Below are 22,572 nucleotides of genomic sequence, written 5' to 3'. Positions count from 1 at the left end.
CCTTTTACCATAACCCTAACATTTAAGATCTGATCAGCTCTGGTAATCCTACTGACAGGTTTAGAGCATAGTAAAGATGGAAATGGTCTCATAAATCCTAACTCAAGAAAATGAAACTAATAACAAGAACAAAAACAAAGTATTTATTATTCCAAAAAATTCTTCAGGAGACTCTAACTAAATACTCTAGTATTCAGAAGTAAAATGTAGAAGGGTAAAAATCTAACTTTAAGCATCGCATCACAAAAGAAAAAACAATATTTTCTTGTGTCCTGACAATCCTTTTTTTTTTCAAGTCAATGAAGGGATATAAAACTGCCCCTCTATATTTCTGAAAGCCATTCTGCATTTCTATGGGACAGTATTTTTTGGCTAAGCTTTATGGTTCCTTGCCTTCCTCAAAAATAATATGGCTGATTAAAGCCCTGTGCAATCTCCTTAAGTAGGATTATAATTTGTCTGCCAACTAACAGATCCCTTATTCACTCTAAAAAAATGATTATGTGTAAAGAAAATCTCTGGTACAATATAAACCTACAACTATAAACAAACAAATTTTGATAACATCTCTTACTTACTAGGTGTTACAGGTACTATCACTTTGTAGCTACTCTAAACAAAATTAAAGTCAAAAAGCAAAAGACTTTTCATAATTAAATACATGTCATTTACCTTGAGTGCTAAAAGGCTTTTATTAATTTCAGCACCTTCAAGCCTGGTTTGCCTGTCTGCACTGGAAGTATCGGCTCCTCGTTCATTTCCAGCCAAATCAATGAGAGAAAATTTGCCATGTAGTTTTCCTTTCCTTCTAAGAATAATCTGAAACACTGCATGGCTCCGAGATGAATGTGCATTTGCAGATGTTTGACCGGATGTTCTACAACATGATTAAAGATATTTTAGATTAAAATAAAAAAACTTCAGTTTTTATGTTTTAAACCACAGTAGTTCATGAAAGAACCTGCAAAAAACCATCCAGCTCTCATCTTTTAAATACAAAAGGGACAATCTGACTTACAACACTTCAACACAGCCAGATTTATATACTTTAATCTGGCATACTTATAGTATATTTGTAGTACGATTATCAATATAGTAGATGTCACTCAAAGTTAACGTTGTTTTTATGAACAAACTTTTACTACCAAGATGTATTAACACCTTTGCTTTGTTTTAGATACTCAAATTACCTACAACTGATTAAGAAATTAAAATTTCCTTTCCCAATTAAAATGAAATTTACCTGCAACTGTTGCCTATATCAATGAGTTTCAGTACATCTTCAACACATTTGACCTCCCGTTCCTGTAATCCCACCACTTGAACCTGCTGTTTTCCATCTTCTAGCACTCTTAATTTTGTTTTCCTGTTTAGTAAGTCAAACACCTGTTTGAAAAAAAGCCAAATTAGAAAACTAGCTTTAAGGAGAAAAAAAAACTTCAGTTCTGTAAAAACGAATCAGAGTCCAAACATTATTTCAGAAAATTAGAATAATTAGAATAATGCTCAAAACTTAAGTTGAGAATTTCAAAGGGAATTTTTAAAAATCTCAACAAAATGCTAACAAAAAATGTGAGCATATAAAAATACGTGCTGGCAATAGTTTTACAACATGAAAGTAGTTAATGCGACTGAACTTGTACACAACAATTGGTTAAAGTGTTAAATTTTATGTTATGCACATATTAAACCACAATTTAAACTCCACCCCCCCCAATCAGGGTTTTTTTTAAGTTTCCACTTACCTTCCCACTATAAATTTCAAAAAAGGTTGCATATACTTGAAGTTCTAACTTCTTATAATTTGGCTTCTTTAACATTAAAAAGACATCTCGAGCTGTCAAGAATTTCATATGGAGAAAATTCGTTAAGAATGTTACAAATACTATCTTTAAAAAGGATTTAGAGGAATCAGTTAATCTTTACCTAGAATAACAGTACAATAAAAATGAAGACTAAAGTAAACATTAATTTTACAAAAAAATAGTAATAATTTATTTACATTAAGTATAGATGTCACTCTCATATTCAAAAGAAGAATGTTACTACTTATTCTTATAAATAACATAAAATTACAGGTGGTCATAATAAGGTTATTCCTTGTAACCATACCAAAAAGAAGCTTTTCATCAGCTACTCAAAAAATACTGCTTCAAAACAAATACTAAGCTTCAATAATATGCCAGAATAAAATGACACAAATATAATCAAGATTTCTGTCCCAAAAGCTTAATAAGCTCAATCCTTTTCAAGCAGTCTGACAACCTAAAATTGACATATGTTTAGCTTTATGATTATCCTTAAAGTCCTGAATAATATTTCCAAGTTTTATTTCAAAGACAACTGAGTAATATTCAAGAATATTATAAATGATATGCAGAAAAGACAGTTACCTGCTAATGCATAAATTCCTTTAGAACAATCTTGGTTCTTGCCTGAAAAGTCACCTCCCATAGTCTGTATGTTAAAAGGAAATAATAACAGACACTATTCAGCAATAAATCTTAAGAATATAGGTTTTAGAATTAAGCTATAAGGAAAATAGCAGGATATAACTGAAATGAATTACTTACATGAGTTTTTCCACTTCCAGTCTGCCCATAAGCAAAGCATGTAGCCATTCCCCTTTCAAATATAGTTTCCACTAGTGGTCTAGCTGTAAATCTTAAAAATAAAATGCATTAGTCAGAATATCCCACCAATATTTAAATTAAAAATACAATATCAAGTTATTAATAAAACTCCTACCAAATTTTTAAACATATCAATGGGCTCAACTGTCAGACTACTATTGAGCCCACTGATTTGTTTAAAATTTTTAAATTACCTTATTCTGAAATTGCTTAAAGCTCTTTAAAGCATAATTTCAAGCAATTCCATAATAAACGATGGTTACAATGGACCAAAAAATTAAAAATGACAGTAACTGAACGAAGACATTTATAAATAGAAGACACCATGAAAGTTTTAAAAAATAACAACAAAAGATCATAATATTAGGCAGACAAGGCTTATACAATGAAAAACAAAAAAAACAACCAAACAAAAAACCTACAACACCAGGAGTAAAAGTTTTAACAGAAACAAAATCAACAGTGATTATCTTAAGACCATTTACACAAGACAGGATTTACTTGAATGTAGCTAAATACAATAAATTATACTTAATAAGACAATGAGTTTAGAGTTGATAGTCTTAGTTAGGAGAAGGATGCCAAAATATTATAGTCTAGATTATTTTTCAAAATATCGTAATCACGCTAGAGTTAAAATTAAAAGGAGAGAGAAGGAATACTTCACTGAGTGGAGCGCTAAAAAGTATAACAGGAAACAAATCTTTTTATGTACGCTTCAAAATAATGTACGTGGAACACTTTACATAGTTCTTTTTTAAGATTTTTATTTATTTATTCATGAGAGACAGAGAGAGGAGAGAGAGAGAGAGAGCACAAGGCCTAACTCACACTCCCTCAAAGCTAAACAAAGGAGACAGCATCAATATTGGTAAAGTTAAGAAGCAAGGTAAAACAGGGATCCCTGGGTGGTGCAGCGGTTTAGCGCCTGCCTTTGGCCCAGGTGCTATCCTGGAGACCTCGGATCGAATCCCACATCGGGCTCTCGGTGCATGGAGCCTGCTTCTCCCTCTGCCTGTGTCTCTGCCTCTCTCTCTCTATCATAAATAAATAAAAATTTTAAAAAAAGGCAAGGTAAAACAGAATGTTTACTAGATCCTACATATTTATAGAAACATACCTTATAAAGTCAAACAGACATATTTTATGAGGCAGGAGTGGAAGCAGAAAAGGGAGTAGGGGTGAAGAGAGGACTCCATGCTCAGAAAGGTAAAAAATATGCAATTTATACTTATAGTTCCCCTTTAAAACAAATTCTTCATAATACCATTTAGCGTTCACATATCCTTTAATTTTCTCCTCTTTCTTTACAACTGAACTCCCAGTTTATAAGGCTTAAGCCCAATGGAGTTGACTTCAATAATATTTCATTAACAAGTCTTCAATTCTTAGGGCTCTTATTAAAGCTTTAATTTTCTGTTTTCCAGCCATATTTATAACATGAAAGGGCAATGAAAAAGCATTCAAGGAATTGCCAAGAAAGTTCTAAATAGATTAAAATAGCACTGCTGTTAGAACTGACCTATTATAATTAGAAGGAAATGTTTACAAACTATGTATAAAAATCTAAATTTGGCATAAAACTTATAAGTTTGAGGTGTCTATAAGTTGAATATGTGAACATATAAAGAATTTCATGTACTAAAACTATCCCAATGCTTAAAGATGATAGAAATTAGACAAATGCAAGTAGGTTTTGTTTTTGTTTTTTGTTTAAGGATTTTATTTATTTATTTATGAAAGGCACACAGAGAGAGGCAGAGACATAGGTCCTGCAAGGAGCCCGATGTGGGACTCGATCCTAGGACTCTAGGATCATGCCCCTGAGCCAAAGACAGATGCTTAGCCACTGAGCCACCCAGGCATCCCTACAAGTAGGTTTACAAAGGTTTTTCTTTTGCCTTAAGTGGTGGTAACGTGAAATAAAGATCTGAAAAAATTAAGAACCGATATATAATAAATATTCCCTTACTAGTAGAGATTCTTTACTATACAGAGATTAAAAAGCAAAAGTAAAAGCCCCCTTCTAACCACATCACATTCCTAGAAATACAGAAATGCCTACATTTTTCAGAAATTTCCTGTCCACATATAAATATATATGTATATGTAAAATGTATGATACATATATAATTATTAATAAAAACTATGATTTAGAGGGAACATTAAAGGGAGTAAGTATTAATATTAATATTGTGCTTATTACATAACCTTTGCTCAAATTCAGAATAAAAAGCATACTGCACTTTTGGAGAGAGATGCCAACATCAAGGCAAGGTTCAGGGTAGTGATAAATACACAGTATATGAACAAAATTATTATTTAAAACAAATTTACCTACCTGTAAACCATTTCATTAGGAGCTGAGTCATCAAAGGCATAATCGAAACGAAATGTTTGGTTTTCTAGGTACCTTGTTAAATCTACTTTTTGTTTTGGTTCATGTACCATCACAACATCTTTACTGGGGATTGTGATTACATCAAGATCTTTCATTTGAGTTTCTAAAAGAATAAATAAAAATCAATGCCCAGTAATTTTCAGAGCATTTGAATGTAATAAGTAATTTTTTAAAAATAAGAATTTTAGTACAAGTATTAAGCTCTATAAATATAAATATCTTATAAATATACAATTCAAGAAGACATATTTCAACAACTAAGTAAAAAAAAATCTATCAAAATTTCTGTGAAGCAATAACCAGGAATGGCAATGATTCACAGAGCAGTAACAAATCAGCAGATCTAACCAAAGAAATCTGCATAATGATTATGTACAAATAAAGTGATTTATATTTAACTCTTCTAAATCAATTTAATTTCTATCAAAATAAATTACAAACTGGAAAAAGTCAAACTTCTATTAAGAGTTCAAAAAGCAGCATACCTTTTTTATTGAGTGGTCGTTTTCTTACACAAACACATATCCTATGTTCATCAATCTAAAAATAAAATATTTTATTTCAATATTCATCAGTGTTATGTAAAACACTGAAAAGTCAGTTATGCAATATTTCCTAAAGGTTTTAGAAATTTCTGCATAGCACAAATAGGATAAATAGGAAGTTCAAAAAACAAATTAGAATGTAGAAATTTTAATAGTTAACAGACATAACGATTTCTAAAATTCTAAGCCTAATGGAAAATCATTCATTTTGTTATTTGGTAAATAATTAGGAAATAATTTTGTAGATGGCACTACTGTTCTTAGTAGCATTAAGTTCACATTAAGAAGCTGCTTTACACCTTCAAGGTACACGGCATATAACAAAAGCAAAATTTCATACCACATATACTAATTATAGCAAGAAATGCAATTCTCATTATTAGTGAGCAAAATAACTTCAGTAATTTTATAATAGGCCAGTTCTTACACATAAATATTTTCCCAATACTTGCCTTTTAATAATAATTAAATACATAACACAGAAATTGGCTAAGTATGGTCTGCAGGCATAATCTAGCCCACTACTTGCATCTGTCAAGTTTTAATCAGACAGTTGCACTCATTTGTTCATGTATCATCTATGGCTGTTTTCATACTACAAAGGCAAAATTGAGTAGTTGTGAAGAGCATATGGTTCATAAAGCCAAAATTATTTACTATTAGGGCCTTTTAAGAAAAAGTTTGCCAATCCCTGTTCAGACACAGTTTAGGTTAAATGCATGTAGGGATAGCAAAGACTAAAACATACATACAAGTATTATGACCAACAACTCTATGAAATCCTAAGCAATACAACAGCCTGACACAAATGTATTTTATGTATCCAAGGTATTCTGTACAGGCTAGGTCAGAAGGATTATTTTTCTTAAGTATCAGTTACTCACAAACTATTATTCCCTGTCCAAAAAATTCTCATTCTTCAAAAGGAAAGTAATTGAATAATAAGACAGCAGAATATTTTTTGAGTACTAAATTTCTGGTCTAGTACAGTCCTTAACAACCATCACTTAGTTTTAAAAGCCAAACTCACATTTATTTTATTTTTATTTTTTTAAAAAGATTTTATATTTATTCATGAGAGACACACATAGAGAGAGAGGGAGAGGGAGAGAGAGAGAGAGAGAGAGAGAGAGAGAGAGAGAGAAGCAGAGACACAGGCAGAGGGAGAAGCAGGCTCCATGCAGGGAGCCCAACATGGGACTCCATCCCGGGTCTCCAGGACCACACCCCGGGCTGCAGGTGGCACCAAACCACTGCACCACCGGGGATGTCCTCACATTTATTTTAAAATAACAAATTAAGAGTAAACTGATAGTGGAATCTATAGCCCAAGTCAAAGAGGAAATAAGCTTGGAACTAGGATAAAAGTTTAAGTGATGGTCAGAAAGGAGAATGGGTCTTCTTACATCATTCCTTTACCTGTTGTTCTGCTCTACCAAAGACAGAGAGGCTTTGCTTTGAAAAGAACATCTCTGTGGAAAGCAAGTCTAATAAATCACATTATGGGAGATAAGCATAAATGGGAATGATTTCTAAATTTTCACCTTAAAACATGGGGAATGTGCACCCATAAATAAAAAAACTATACAGCTAAATCTAGTATTGAGTGGGCATCAAAAGTCTTTTTTAAAAAATTTACAGCATAATAAATTCCAGAGCAATAGTTTAAAAAGAATCTTACAGGATCTGCTGTTGTTAATGGTCTATAATCCAAACTTCCTCTAAAGTCTCTGATCATACACATAATTTCATAATTTGGGTTTGTAGCATCAACATCCTACAAGGAGACAGAGAGAACTCATCATTTATTATCATTATAATAATGGATATTATTGCATTTATGTTTTTGTTTTTCAAAGAGCCTCCATGCCCAAAGTGGAGCCCAAGGTGGGGTTTAAATTCACCACCCTAAGATCAATACCTGAGCTAAGATCAAGACTCAGGTATCAACTGACTGAGCCACCCAGGCAACCCTGTTACAAATTAAATACGGTTTACAAATTTAAATTCATAGATTGCAGAGTGTTTTTTTTAAAGTTTTTAAAAAAGATCAATTAGGAGATTGCATCATTTGTTATAGCCAAGCCCAAACTGAAACTAAAAGCATGACATAATTCAGTTTCAGAGTTCAGAATTAAAAATATGCCTAGTACTCACTTTCATATTAAATACACAACTGTTAGTCTCTATATATTCTGTTAACTGTAAACCAAACACTCCTCATTAAAACCACTCAACTATTCCAAAAATTCATGTTACACATAAAACTTAAACCTAGAAAATGAAGCTAAAGAGAAATAGTGCTCATCTTAAATATCAATAAAGAACTTGAGAAAAACTAAAATTCTACAGAAATTCATTTAATCAGATTTTTCTTCCCCATGCTTAATGCAGTGAGTCAGCAGAGTAGAAATATGAATTCATTTATGTTCATTTTCTGTTTTGGTTGACCTGCTAAGGCATGGTAAAATGACCTCAAATGGACAGGATTTAAAGGAATCAAAAGACAAGATAATTTTTGAAACTTTTAAAATTCAAATTACTGAATGCTGACTGCAATTTGTGTTTTTGCTTCAAAACTGAGAGAATTCAGATGAAGATACACATACCAATAGTTAACAGCCTCTCCTAGCCATGAGCAATAAATGATGAAATATTCTAAGTCATATTTTTTCTTGCACCTTATACAGATTTGCTTTGAATATAAATTTCAAAACTGTTAATGAAACTATCAATTAACTTTCTTTTAGGAAATAATACCAACTATACCAATGGAAAAACTTAATGTACAGTGAAAAGAAATGTGAAAATATTATGAGGTTCCCACAGGAAACACCAGGTGGCATCGGTGCTAAGTGTTAGTAGATCTATCTGTATTGCATTTTACTTATTTCAAAACCCAACTGGCCATTCTCAGAACACTTTTAAGATATAACCTGATTTATTCAAGTTGAATTTTATACTGGCTCCACAATTCCACAACACAACATCTCTATGATTAAGGGCATTTGAATATACCCCTAAATAAACAATCCTGATGTTTTATTAGAAGAAACAAGTTCTAAGAATATGATAGATATAATACAAGCACAATAGAAGTTACATGTACAGTAACAGATTTTCTAATAGGTGAAGACCTGTAGAGAAATAAAAAAGACTAGTCTTCTATATAATTTTCCCATTGTTAGTAAAAAGTTTTGTTACCATCTAAGGGGAACATGAGAGGCACAAGAGATATACTTTTAATATCTAGCATAAATCAAAACACAAGGAAATTTCCCCTTTCATTGTGATATGCTGAATTTACTAACCATGGAAAAATAATAAAATTTGTAGTATAATCATCTACTTTTTAATCCTCTAACTAGATATTCTTCTGAATATTATTTGTAGACATTTTCAGAAAGTCAGAATCTTATTATTCTTGAAAGGTATAATGATGGTTGCATTTGAGTTGTAACACAACGGCTTAATATTCAAAGTGGAACAAATGTTACGGCTAACACATACCCACTAAAACATGAAAAGTACATATGGTAAAAATCTGTTACAATAATGTATTTTCACAACAGTTTGTGTTATTTCCCATTATCAGTTTAGATATCAAAGGAACTATATTGAAATCTTTAACTGAATGCCTCAACTACTTTTGCACAAGCAAATTACTTTCACTGACACAGTCTACATCTTCAGTTCATGCATAAAGATAAATGCTTCTGTTACAAACCTGGGCTCTTTTTTCTCTAAGTTCTTGCTGCTGCAGTCTCCTTTTTTCTCGTTTTTCTTGTAATTTTTCTACTTCTTTCACACAATTAGATTTTCTACGTGCTGAAAGAAAAACATGAGCTGTAGAAGTAGAGCTTTCTTCTTTATAGTACACAAAAACTTAATGTATAATTTCACCACATACACCAAATAAAGGTACACATTGACAAGGGATGGCTTTAACAACTACGTGAACTTTACTTATGAGCTGCTTTAACAAAACCAGGAACAGGACAATATACAAAAATAGTCAAGAAAAATGACTTTAACATATTGATACATGTCATCTCTTGGTTTACAATCACAGATGTTTGAATTGGAAAGGACTGAGAAGTAAGAATTTCTTCCATAACATCTGTCAAACTGTCATCTGACTAGAATTTTAAGTTTTCAAAGCAAGTGAAAGATTGTTATAATTTGTATTTATAATTTCTCTCCAAAATATACACTTCAAAACCCAATTAACAGACTAAACTAACAAGAAAAAAAATTTCCACAGTGGTAAAATGAAATCTGCAATCGAGCTTATAATTACTCTTTACCATTTGGGGACTTCTAAGGATGACCAAGAGAGAATACATGTATGCCTAAAATGACTGAATCCTTGATACGTGATTTACATACAAGGGGGTCCAAATTCCTTTTTTGCAGCTTGAACTGGAGATATATCTGAAACACTACCATTCTGTTGTGCAGAGGAAGACTGCTCAGGAAGCTGACTAGGCCGTGCACGTGCAGAACCAACCACTGTAAGTGAAATGAAATTTTTAAATTCAGAACAGAACATTAGTAAAGGTGAACCCTAGTAAAAGGAACAGATATCTCATAAGAACTGATATTTGAGTTGCATTAGCAAACTGTCAGTTTCCTACTCATGTGGGTAAACAGAATATGTAATAATCAATTCTGTTCAATAAATTAACAAGTCAAGAGGTTTTTAAGGTAATGTATACAGACTTAGTTTCCATAAATGTAATTTTAGCTATAAAAATCAATCTAAGTAATTTACATAAAAACCAAAGCCAAGCTTGACTTTTTTTTTTTTCCAAGCTTGACTTTTAATAATCATTCAAAAAATATAAGTGTGCAGGGGTGCCTGGGTGGCTCAGTTAAGCATCTGGCTCTTGATTTCAGCCCAGGTCATGATCTCAGGTCCTGGAATTGAGCTCTGAGTCCAGCTCCATATTCAGCAGGGAATCTGCTTGAGGAGTCTCTCTCCCTCTCCCTCTGCCCCAACTTGTGCTCCCACTCTCAAATGAATAAATAAATCTTAAAACAGCCAAACAAGACAAAAAATATATGTGTGTGCTAAATATAAATTTTAAATTTAAATGCAGGGCAGCCCGGGTGGCTCAGCGGTTTAGTGCTGCCTTCAAGCCCAGGGCCTGATCCTGGAGATCTGGGATTGAGACCCACATCGGGCTCCCCGCATCGAGCCTGCTTCTCCCTCTGCCTGTGTCTCTGCCTCACTCTCTCTCTCTGTGTCTCATGAATAAGTAAATAAAATCTTTAAAATAAATAAATAAATAAATAAATAAATTTAAATGCATTCATTTTGAGAAATTTACACAATTCTAAAGTACATAACATAAAACACACTCCTTCAACCTTCCCTATAAATTCCAAATCCGTTTGCCCCTCAAATATGCAAATCTTCTGCTGAAGATTTTGCATACTCCAATGTGTGTGTTATATAAGTAGAAAAATAAAAATAAAATATAAACACTACATTTTACAAAGCAATATACATTTTTAGTGAAAATAAAGGAGAGATAGTGTTTAAAGTGCAGGACTTCCCTTCTAACCTTCAATCTCTCTTCTAATACATATATGCCTGTCCTACCCCATCATCCCCACATACAGAGAAATAGCATCACTAGAAATTACAATTCTGAATTGTTGAAGAGTAGAAGAGAAATTAACTGTGCTTTACATTTCCTTGCTGAAAATATACAGAAGACCTGCAATTAACTATAAATTATACCTGTTCAACTTTATTTAGCTGACTCCCAACTTATTTTTTATGGGAATCTTTTGGGAAGACTTAGCCAGAAAGTCATGTAAAATGTAATGCTTAAATTTACTATTGTATACTCAACTGACTACTGCCCCATTCCTTTCTTTCTCATGATACTCTTCTCAAATCTATAAACTTATTGGGTAAAAGAGATGAATTAAAAAACTGTCTATAACAGAGTTTCATATTCATCACTTAAGTCATTTTTTTATATTATTGACATTATTGTATTAGGAAATCAAGAAGATACCAATCTTCAAATGAACCATGAAAAGTTTAAATGAATAATAATGTCAAGGGGAATATTTACTTTTGATTTATTTTGGGCAAAATTAATAGATAAATGTTTACTTTACCTCTGTTATCTCTTGGAGGAGGGTCATTCTTAATAGAAGCCACAGTCCGTCGATTCTATAAGAGAAAAACAAAAAGCCCATTTTACTTTCTTTTTTTGTCATATATTTATCTTAATTTTGACTTCCTTTAAACAGAAGTAGATGAATAACAATAATATAAAACTAAATTAAAAAAACTATAAATAATCTAATAATTACTACAATGCTACCAATAATCAAGTTTCTTTATATGACTACTGTCCACTACCTCCCCCCCAAAATTCCCAATATTCTGGAATTAGCATGAGGCAAACACTGCTCATATTAAGTCACTCAGTCTTCACAATGACCCTATTATTATTCTGGTTTCAAAGATGAGAAAACTGAAGTAAAGAAAAGTTATTTCAGTAAAGGGCATAGTTTTAGCCACCATGGTAAAACTAAATAATAAAATAATAATACGTTAATAATAATAATATAAAAAAATAATACGTTTCAAAAGTATGTATCACATCTTTGGATGTCGGAGTAATCCGACATAATAGTCTACGTAATAGTCTACGTTAATAATAATAATATAAAAAAATAATACGTTTCAAAAGTATGTATCACATCTTTGGATGTCGGAGTAATCAGTAAAATATTGGTTTTAGACAACTTAAAGTCTACTATTAAACATCAAAATACATGAAATGCTATCATTTCTGCTAGAAGACTTCATTAGACTTTGCACTTGCACAGACTAGGGCAGCAATTTTTTTATTCTATCATTTATTTACCAAGACTTCATTTTATTCAATATCAAATAATGCCATGGCTCTCAACACTAGAGAGAACAGTTACACATTTAAATCAGATGGGTACTATTAAAAGAATACTGGGGGACGCCTGGGTAGCTCAGCGGTTGGGCGCCTGCCTCCAGCTCAGGTCATGATCCAGGAATCCAGGATCGAGTTCCACATCGGGCTCCCTGTGAGGAGCCCACTTCTCCCTCTGCCTTTCTCTCTCTCAGTCTGTCTCTCATGAATAAATAAATAAATCTTTAAAAAACAAAAAAGAATATTGATGCAAGGGCCTCACTTTAGAGAGAATAAAACTAAATTTCTAAGAGTGAACAAGGCATCAGTATTTTGAAAAATTCTCTGATTTTAATGCATAGCAAAGGCTGCTAATGACATCCGAGGAAAGATCAACTATGAAGATCCTTCAAGGCTGTGAAGGTAAATATGAAAAATAATTCATCTATGAGTCACAACTAGTGACATCTAAGCAGTGACACTCAATATGCTGAATTATATGAATTGAAAATCTGCCTTATATTCACATATACAATTTAAAAAGTAGAATGTTCTGATGTTAAGCTTCTAACATACAAGATTTGGATGCTTATGTCTTCGCTGTAAGACACCAAGTTCCTATAGGGTTAAAGTCCTATCATTCATCTTTGTGCATGATACAATCAACAAGGTAGAAAAGTTAACAAATGTTTGTTGAATTAAACACACAGAACTGCAGACTCAGCAACTATGAGGGACTACCTGGTTTCAAAAGAGCTGCACTTTAATACACAATTTTAACAGTGAAAAATTTCAATAGGCAGGAAGAAGAATTATCTTTTAAAATAATAAAAATGGGGGCGCCTCGGTGGATCAGTTAAGTGTCTGCCTTCAGCTCAGGTCATGATCCCAGGGTCCTGGAATCGAGCCTTGCATCGGGCTCTCCACTCATTAGAGAGCCTGCTTCTCCTTCTCCCTATGCTCCTCACCCTGCTTATACTCTCAATCTCTGTGTATCTTAAAAAACAATAATAATAAATAAATAAAATAAAAATGGCATGACTTTTGTTTCTGTAAAAATAAAACTATTAGGGAGGATATATAGAATGGTCTTAACGTTTATCTTCACAGATATCACAGTAGTTAAACTATATTCAATCATTTCCCATATTTCTCTAATACATATAAATAGCAGAATTACTATTTCCAAAGACTACTGGAATAAGAATTTATTTGGAATAATTAATATTCTTTCTTTATCTAAGTCAAATGTACTCATTCAACAAATACTGACAAGCAAATGGTTTTGACATCCATTACTCCTGCAGAGCTATTAGTCTTAGGAAAATTCCTAATCAGGAAAGGAATTCCTAGGATTTTATTTTATTTTATTTTTTAAAAGATTTTATTTATTTATTCATGAGAATACACAGAGAGGAGAGAGAGGCAGAGACACAAGCAGAGGGAGAAACAGGCTCCATGCAGGGAGCCTGACATGGGAGTGATTCTGGGCCTCCAGGATCAGGCCCTGGGCTGAACGCGGCGCTAAACCACTGACCCACCTGGGCTGCCCAATTCCTAGGATTTTACCTAATGAGTATCATAACTGTGAACTGGAGAACCTCAATTCTTAAAAGAATGTATACATATACATGGCATGTAGATGGCAAAAAGAAAAATAGTGTTTTTAAAAAAAGCAAACAAATACTTAAAAACATACTTGTCACAGGTTGTCCATTTCAAACCAGAACACACACACACACACACACACACACACACACACACATCCCTGCTCTGTATTTTTGTGACTAACCTTTACAATTTTGTTTACTTTGGCTGAAGATGTTGGAGGTGGAGGAGTTTCTGGACTGGGTTCAATTTCTTCATCAGGTACAAGGTCAGGGTTAAGTGAAAAGATGCTCTCAAGGTCAATCTGTTTTAAAAATGCATTTTTCTTAGAGTATATTCTGACAATTAACCTTTTATTGTATTAATTTACACATGGAGAATAACCATTAAATGGTATCAGCCTCATGAACAGTACTGCCTTGATAACAAAATTATCTACAATTATAACCTACATATTAAAACAGCATTTTGTGCTCCTGATTATATGTTCCATCACCAGCAATGTGCAGGAGGAATCTACCTTTCTTTGAGTGAAACTTTTTAATCATTTGAAAGTTTTTCTAGAAATTATAAAGAATACATGTACTATATAAAAAATTATATGCTTTTCAGTGTTGTTTTATATTTGGAACTTTGATTGCAAGGCTAGAAATAAAATTCAGTCCAGCGATTGGGGGTGCCTGGCTGGCTCAGTCAGTGGAGCATGTGATCGGGGGTGCCTGGCTGGCTCAGTCAGTGGAGCATGCCCCTCTCGATCTCAGGGTTATAGGTTTGAGTCCTATGCTGGGTATAGAGATTAGTTAAAAATCTTAAAAAAAAAAAAAAAATTTAACTTAGTGATCATACCTCTTTGCCTTTTGTATCTCCATTTTCTATCCATTCAACAGTTACACTTTCATTATCTTCATTTAAAGATGTTACCATTGCTTGATGTATTCGGCCTGAGAACAAAATATACATTTTTAAGCCATAAATTATGGTATTCCTAAATAATATCAAATATAATTTTTTATAATTTATAAACTTTTTAAAGACTATGATACTAGTTTTCTCCCAAGGGATTTGCAGACTCTCATGATTACAGAATGAACTTTGTCGATAGGATCATAAATCAGTATGCTACATCAAGACCAGAACTTAAGAAATTGGGTTAGATTGAAAGTTTATTTTCAACAAAAATGAAAAATGGTTACACAATGGCAGAGAATGCCTGAAATTTTAAACCATTATATAGTTATAATAATTAGAAAGTTTCCTTACTATGAACTGATACTCTACAATTCCTTATACTAATATAAAACACTTTTATGTAAAAACCATTATTATATACCATACAAACTGACATTACTTTTATAACATTGAGAAAAAGATTCTAAGTCCAAAAAGGTTGGGAAATGTAATCTAAAATGTTGTCTCTCTGCATATTGCTTATCCAAATCCATTCTATACCTTACCTTCTCTGTCAGCTCTAGTACTTACCATCTGTAGAGAGAGGACATTATATCTAATGTATTAAACTTGTTTTCCCTCTCTTAACAGACTATGGATCTTACTAGTTAATAACCACAGAACTAAGTAATTATTTTTAATTATTACAGAATAGTCCATTATGTTTATCACAACTTACTTAACATCTATTGATGCTCACTTAAGTTATGTGCAATTTTTTACTATTATAAACACTGTAATGAATACTACTGCACTTGTCAGATTATTTCTTTGGGACAAATACCTAGAAGCATATCAATAGGTTTTGTGTGTGTGTGTGTGTGTGTGTGTGTATTTTTTACTTGTTTACATCTCACCCACCCATTTGATTATTAAAGAAAGGTAGAAACTATTTGTTATAAATATGCATCTTTATATTATTTAGTAAAACACTGAACATTTGGAATTTTTATATATATTTCCTGAATGAAATCCTTGGGACATCTATAATTTATCTTTAGATTTTAGCTCTTTAAATATCAAAAAAAAAAAAAAAAACCCACAAAACAGCCCAGATATACAGTATATAAAACAAACAATGTTACTGTAATAATAAGGCACTTCCTGAGATTAAGTGGACATTAGAGTATTACGGGTTGGAGGTAGAAAGAAATGATAAGCTGGAAATTACTGGGAGAATTCAAGGAAGAGACTTTAAATAAGGGGGAAACTAGATAATATTCAATGCAATTTGATATGGACAAAAATTAGGCAGACAACCAGAAGAAGTTGTGTCAATAGGGTCCTCCAGGAAGATGTTGAGACAGATGGATAAGAGTTTTACTGTGAAAGATAAAAGGGGGGTAAAACAGGACTGTGCATGGAAAACTTTCAGACCATGATACAGATCTGAAACCTGTGAAGGAGAGGAGATACAGAGCAGGACCAGGCAGAGCCTCAGACCCTGACACAGATCTGACAAAGTGCTAGCTAAACCAGCAGGGAGCTCCAAAGCAAAGACTGCCCATGAGAAGAGTCCCACACTGAGCCAAAATGGAAATTCCCTAGTACCCACACCATGCTAAGTCATTGGCTAGAGGGTTCCCAGAAAACACAAGGCCTCAGCTCAAAATCTAAGGAGACTAAAGGTGCTAACACCTAGAGACTATGAGCTAAATGTACTCCCAGAGTGGTAGTTCCTTAATGGGAGATCCAAGCAACATATCTCCATAGATAGCTGCGCCACAGAATATGAAAAAAAGAGAGACTGAGTTTAACTGGTAGCAGAAATGAAGACTGAACCCCTGAAAGCCATGAGCTGACTGATGATCGCTATTATAATCTAGGAGGAGCTACCACTGCTGCAACAAACTCCACATTTATCACCATCTTCACAACATGAGTAGTGAGGTTAAGAACAGCAGCTACTGTCTCCCGACCCTACCACCCCTGACAGCCTCAAAATAGTAATACCTACTAGCAGGAACAAGATCACTGCAACAAAGGTCTGCAGTTGCAATAAAATAAAGCAGTTAAATATAAGATATTGATATGATTTCATCAATAAGAAATGACTCCAAAGGGGATGTATTTAAAAACTTGACTACCATCAAGAGTAACTTTAGGCAGGAAATGGAAAGGCCAGAGTTGAGGTTGCTGCAGAGTAGAAATAAGGGGTATCCACACAATTACCAACAGAATTACCACAATAATGAGAATGACGAAAAGCCTATCATGTTGCAAAAGCAAGACCAATACCACATTCCTACTATTAAGCATCTACTACAATATTCCAACTTCCCATGGGAAGGAGGAGTAGACTCCAAGACCTATAGGACCATAGGTCAAAATCCCACAGGGACCTTAATCTCCAAAGACAGCCTAGAGACATGAGCAACAAAGATGATAAAGAAAATCAAGATTTTCTTTTCAAAACCCATTATCAGCAAACTTCAACAGCGGTACCTCCAGAAGTTCAATTACCAATGCAGACACCCAGAAAGCCTTAAGCCACAAGCTAGCAAAGTCCAAAGCAGCCAATCCATCAGTTAAAACTAAGCTCTAGAGGTTTAGAAAGGCAGACCTGAGAAAATGTTGGCTTATCTCTACCAGGGTCCAGTTTACTCAGCAAGCAGGAAGAAATATGAAATTCCAATAATAAATAAATAAAGACCAGAGCTGAATGAATGAATCAAGTCTTAAGTGTTTGCTTTTTTGCCAGTGGATAAGATAAGCAGAAATACCTGCAGTATGGGGTTTTGATTATTTTTACCAAAAGCTGTCTCTAGGGCAGCCCGGGTGGCTCAGCGATTCAGCGCCTGCCTTCGGCCCAGGGCGTGATCCTGGAGACCCGGGGTCGAGTCCCACATCAGGCTCCCTGCATGGAGCCTGCTTCTCCCTCTGCCTGTGTGTCTCTGCCCCACCCCCCTCTCTCTGTGTCTCTCATGAATAAATAAAATCTTAAAAAAAAAAAAGCTGTCTCTAAAAAAAATGTTCTAACTTGACCCAACATGCCTTTAAAGGCTCTTTAAAAAATTGTTTTATATATAGTTCAAGTGAGATACTCTAATTTCTCATTTTTAATTATAATAAAAAATATAATTTGATTTTTTCCAAAACCAAGTAAGAAGTACCTGTTAAGTAACAAAATAAAAGGAATATATACATTTTTCAAAGTAAAAAAAATCATTTTACCACTTAATCAGAAAGAGGTACTTTATTCCTAAATCTCAGTTGTCAATAGGAAACATGCACTCGTGTCAGACAACTATAGATACAGAACTACAGCTCAGAGACAAATCAGAATTGGATATACCTTTTGCTAGAACCTGGTACAATCTTCCTACATAGCTCCTTCCAATATCATCTCATTTCTCTGGTTTGAGTAAATTCCTGTATTTCAACCTCACTAATTGCCCATTGACCCTCTGATTCCCCCTTTACTTTACTGTAAATTGTATCATATACATTTCTACATTAAAAAAAAAAAAAAAAAAAAAGGAGCACATGCCTGTGTATCCACCCAGCCAAGTTAAGGAACAAAATGTCTGAGGGGCACCTGGCTGGTTCAGTTGGTAGAGCATGCAACTCTTGATATCCGAGCTCCATGTTGGGTGTAGAGTTTACTTAAAAATAAAATCAGGGATCCCTGGGTGGCGCAGCGGTTTGGCGCCTGCCTTTGGCCCAGGGCGTGATCCTGGAGACCCGGGATCGAGTCCCGCATCGGGCTCCCGGTGCATGGAGCCTGCTTCTCCCTCTGCCTGTGTCTCTGCCTCTCTCTCTCTCTCTGTGACTATCATAAATAAGTAAAAATTTAAAAAAAAATTAAAAAAAATAAAATCATTAAAAAAGAAAGAAACAAGGACACCTGGGTGGCTCAGTGATTTAGTGCCTGCCTTCAGGAAGTGCATGTTATCCAGGGCATGATCCTGGAGTCCCGGGATTGAATCCCACATCAGGCTCCCTGCATGGAGCCTGTTTCTCCCTCCGCCTATGTCTCTGCCTGCCTCTCTCTCTCTCTCTCATGAATAAATAAAATATTAAAACAAATAATACCTTTGAAACTCTGTATGTCCCCTAAGTAAATCTCCCTCTCTTTTTAAAAAATTTAAAAATTTTTTTACCATATTCTCTCTCCTCTTTTTCCCCACCACCACTATTAACAACCTAATATTTGAGATAATCATACTGTGGCTTTCCTTAAGAGTTTATCACCTATAAATGTAATACACAAAAAAACCCTAAACACCCTGCCTAATTTTAAATTGTATAAATGGACTGACATTAAGACTTGTTTTTGTTGTGCAACACTATTTTTTCCAAGATTCATTTATATGGTTATAAATAAGTGTAGTTCACTTATTTTCATAACATTTGAGCATGCCAAAACTTAATCTATTCTGTGGATGGACATGTGTTTTCATGTTTTTGCTATTAGGAACAATGGTGCTGTAGGCATTCTTATACATGTGTACTGATAAAAATATGCAAGAATTTCTCTAGGATGTGTTAGAAGCACAGAGTACAGAGACATATGTAACTTTTCTAGGTAGTGCCATGATGTTTCCGGAGTGGCAATCCCTAGAATGATTTGTAACCTACTAACAATTACCTCACAATGACACTTAATATTTGTCAGATATCATATATCATACTGTGACTCTTGTTTCTCTGACTTAATGAGGCTGTGCCTATCACTGTATTTGCTGGCCATTTGAAACTTTGTTCTTTTCTTCCCACTTTTCTGAAGAAATTCTCCATGTATTCTTGGTACTACTCTTCTGTTATATGTGTCATAAATATTTTCTCCAAATTGGGGGCTTTTCACTTTATGATGTCTTTTCATGAACTTCAATTTATTAATTTTAACGTAATCAAATATATATGTTTCAATTACAGTTTATTATGCCCTAAAATTCTTCCTGAGACTCAGGTCATTATAATAGGTTCTGACATTTTCTTCTCAAGTTTCACAAAGTCTTGGGACATCTGGATGGCTCAGTAGGTTTAGCCTGTGACTCCTGTGTTCCACTCAGGTCATGATCTCAAAGTGGTGAGATGGAGCCCCAACACAGGCTTTGTGCTCAGCAGGGAGTCTGAGATTCTTTCCCTCTGTTCAGACATGCATATGCATTCTCTCTCTCAAATAAATCTTTTAAAAAAATAAAGTTTTACAAAGTCATTTACTTGAGAGAGAGAGAGAGAGAGACAGGCAGAGGGAGAAGCAGGCTCCATGCAGGGAGCCTGACATGGGACTCGATCCCTGGACTCCAGGATCACGCCCTGGGCTGAAGGCAGGTGCTAAATGGCTGAGCCACCCAGGCTGTCCGCAGTCTTAAATTTAAAAGACTTTGTAGGGCAACCCCGGTGGCCCAGGGGTTTAGTACAGCCTTCAGCCCAGGGTGTGATCCCAGAGTCCAGGGATCGAGTCCCATGTCAGGCTCCCTGCATGGAGCCTGCTTCTCCCTCTGCCTGTGTCTCTGCCTCTCATGAATAAATAAATAAAGTCTTTTAAAAATAAATAAATAAATTCAAGACTGCAATCCATTGTCATTTTGATTTTTGTGCATGGTAACAATTCCCATTCCCCTGTCCCCTGACATGAGAAACAAATTAATCTAACGCCATTTCCTGAAAGGTCCTTCCTTCTCTCCTACCTGTTCTATGACCTGTCGAATTTCAAGCATGCATGCATCAGCCTGTTTCTTTATCCTTGAGCCAAAATTACACTCTTATTATTACAGCTTTGCAATCAGTCTTGCTAGCCAGTAAAATAAAGTTTCCTATTTGTTCTTTAAGAGTTTCTTTGATCTTCTCAGCCTTTTGCATGTCTGTATAAATTATAGAATCAGTCTGTTAAGTGTCAAAAATCAAACTAATAATTTAAAAAAACAACTGTTAGGATTCTAGTTGGAACTACATTAAATATTTTATTCTAGATTTTTACATCACTGACCAAAAGTAATACTTGCTAAGAGTTTTCCTTTCTCATACCAACCTTATTCTGGAATAGTGTATAATTAGAATTATTTGAACCCTGAGCATCTGGTATGCACTGGTTAAAACCATCTTGGCTTACGGTTTTATTTGTGAAAAGATTCAATTTTCTTAACAATTATAAGATTATTATAGTTTTCAGTTCCTGATTGTTTTGATAACTATATTTTTCTAGGAGATTTATTTAAGTTTTCACAGTTTGAGCACAAAGTTGTTCATAATTATGCTGAATCCTTGTGGCATCTGTAACCATAATCACTTTCTCATTTGTAATTTTTCCACCTCTTTTCTTGGCAAAAGTTATCAGCTTTGTCAATTTTGTCCTTTCCAAGAACAACACTTGCTTTTGTTGAGCCCTTCTATTGTTATTAAATGCTTAATTACTGTTCTTATCATTATTCTTTCCTTTTACTTTGGGCACACTTTGCTGGGTCATTTCTCAAATTCCTCAGACGAATGCTGAGTTTATTAATCTTTATTCCTTTTTTTTTCCTGATAAGCAATTAAAGCTACATATTTCTCTCCAAGAACTGCTTTACTAGCATCTTACACATTTTTATATTTAGTATTTTTGTTATTGTTGAGTTGAAACTACTTCCTTCTTTAAAGAGGAGCCAACACCAGTCTGTCTTCAAACAGTGAATCTTACTGATTGTATGTGTTTTAAAGTTTCATCTTCCTACAGGAATCAAACTTTTACCATCCTTGCCTGAATAGTCCTACCATCCCTTAGTATTTCTGATCTACTTCTGCTCCACCATGATATCTTGTTCTTGAGCTCAGCTACGCCTTTTGGTTTTCTCTTATGTATCTAAGGCAGAAAGATGTCAATACATAAACTTCATTGTATTATTTTAACCAGAAGTCCCAATCCATCTTTAATTCTATATATCATATTTATAAAAAATGAGTCAGATTTGAACAAAGATAAACTCAAAATGGACGAAAGATCTAAATGTGAGAGGAGGTTCCATCAAAATCCTAGAGGAGAACACAGGCAACACCCTTTTTGAACTCAGCCACAGTAACTTCTTGCAAGATACATCCACAAAGGCAAAAGAAACAAAAGCAAAAATGAACTATTGGGACTTCATCAAAATAAGAAGCTTTTGCACAGCAAAGGATACAGTCAACAAAACTAAAAGACAACCTACAGAATGGGAGAAGATATTTGCAAATGACGTATCAGATAAGGGGCTAGTTTCCAAGATCTATAAAGAACTTATTAAACTCAACACCAAAGAAACAATCCAATCATGAAATGGGCAAAAGACATGAAGAGAAATCTCACAGAGGAAGACGTAGACATGGCCAACATGCACATGAGAAAATGCTCTGTTCTGCATCACTTGCCATCAGTTCACACAATCATAAAATTGCTATTATATTTAAATTAATTATGACTTACAATCTCAAAACCCAAGAGATTTAGAAGTTTTCAGTTTTATTTCAACTACTTGTAAAAATAAATTACAGTGTAGACAATGTCATCTTTTGAGAGGGAAGTAAAAAAATTACTTGGAAAGTTTTGGCAAGTTCAGGCAAAT

General features: G+C 34.0%; 1 protein-coding gene across 10 annotated transcripts in view; it reads right to left on the bottom strand.

Moving 5' to 3' along the window:
• Nucleotides 1-22,572, bottom strand: part of KIF2A (kinesin family member 2A) — a 76,377-nt gene that overhangs the window by 19,039 nt on the left and 34,766 nt on the right. For 5 of the 10 annotated variants that reach the window (XM_072750013.1, XM_072750006.1, XM_072750005.1 and 2 more), the window contains exons 2-14: nucleotides 14,948-15,042; nucleotides 14,286-14,405; nucleotides 11,718-11,772; nucleotides 9,969-10,091; nucleotides 9,307-9,407; nucleotides 7,261-7,356; nucleotides 5,520-5,574; nucleotides 4,975-5,137; nucleotides 2,574-2,664; nucleotides 2,394-2,457; nucleotides 1,746-1,837; nucleotides 1,244-1,386; nucleotides 673-877 (exon numbers count right to left, since the gene is read on the bottom strand). In XM_072750013.1, the coding sequence (XP_072606114.1) occupies nucleotides 673-877; nucleotides 1,244-1,386; nucleotides 1,746-1,837; nucleotides 2,394-2,457; nucleotides 2,574-2,664; nucleotides 4,975-5,137; nucleotides 5,520-5,574; nucleotides 7,261-7,356; nucleotides 9,307-9,407; nucleotides 9,969-10,091; nucleotides 11,718-11,772; nucleotides 14,286-14,405; nucleotides 14,948-15,042 (1,403 nt within the window). The remainder of the gene's footprint in view (nucleotides 1-672; nucleotides 878-1,243; nucleotides 1,387-1,745; nucleotides 1,838-2,393; nucleotides 2,458-2,573; nucleotides 2,665-4,974; nucleotides 5,138-5,519; nucleotides 5,575-7,260; nucleotides 7,357-9,306; nucleotides 9,408-9,968; nucleotides 10,092-11,717; nucleotides 11,773-14,285; nucleotides 14,406-14,947; nucleotides 15,043-22,572) is intronic. The other 5 variants (XM_072750003.1, XM_072750009.1, XM_072750008.1 and 2 more) reach the window with 1 other exon arrangement.

The sequence above is a fragment of the Vulpes vulpes genome, chromosome 2 (genome assembly GCF_048418805.1).
Source record: "Vulpes vulpes isolate BD-2025 chromosome 2, VulVul3, whole genome shotgun sequence".
Classification (NCBI taxonomy): Eukaryota; Metazoa; Chordata; class Mammalia; order Carnivora; family Canidae; genus Vulpes; species Vulpes vulpes.
This window is presented reverse-complemented; position numbering and strand designations above follow the sequence as displayed.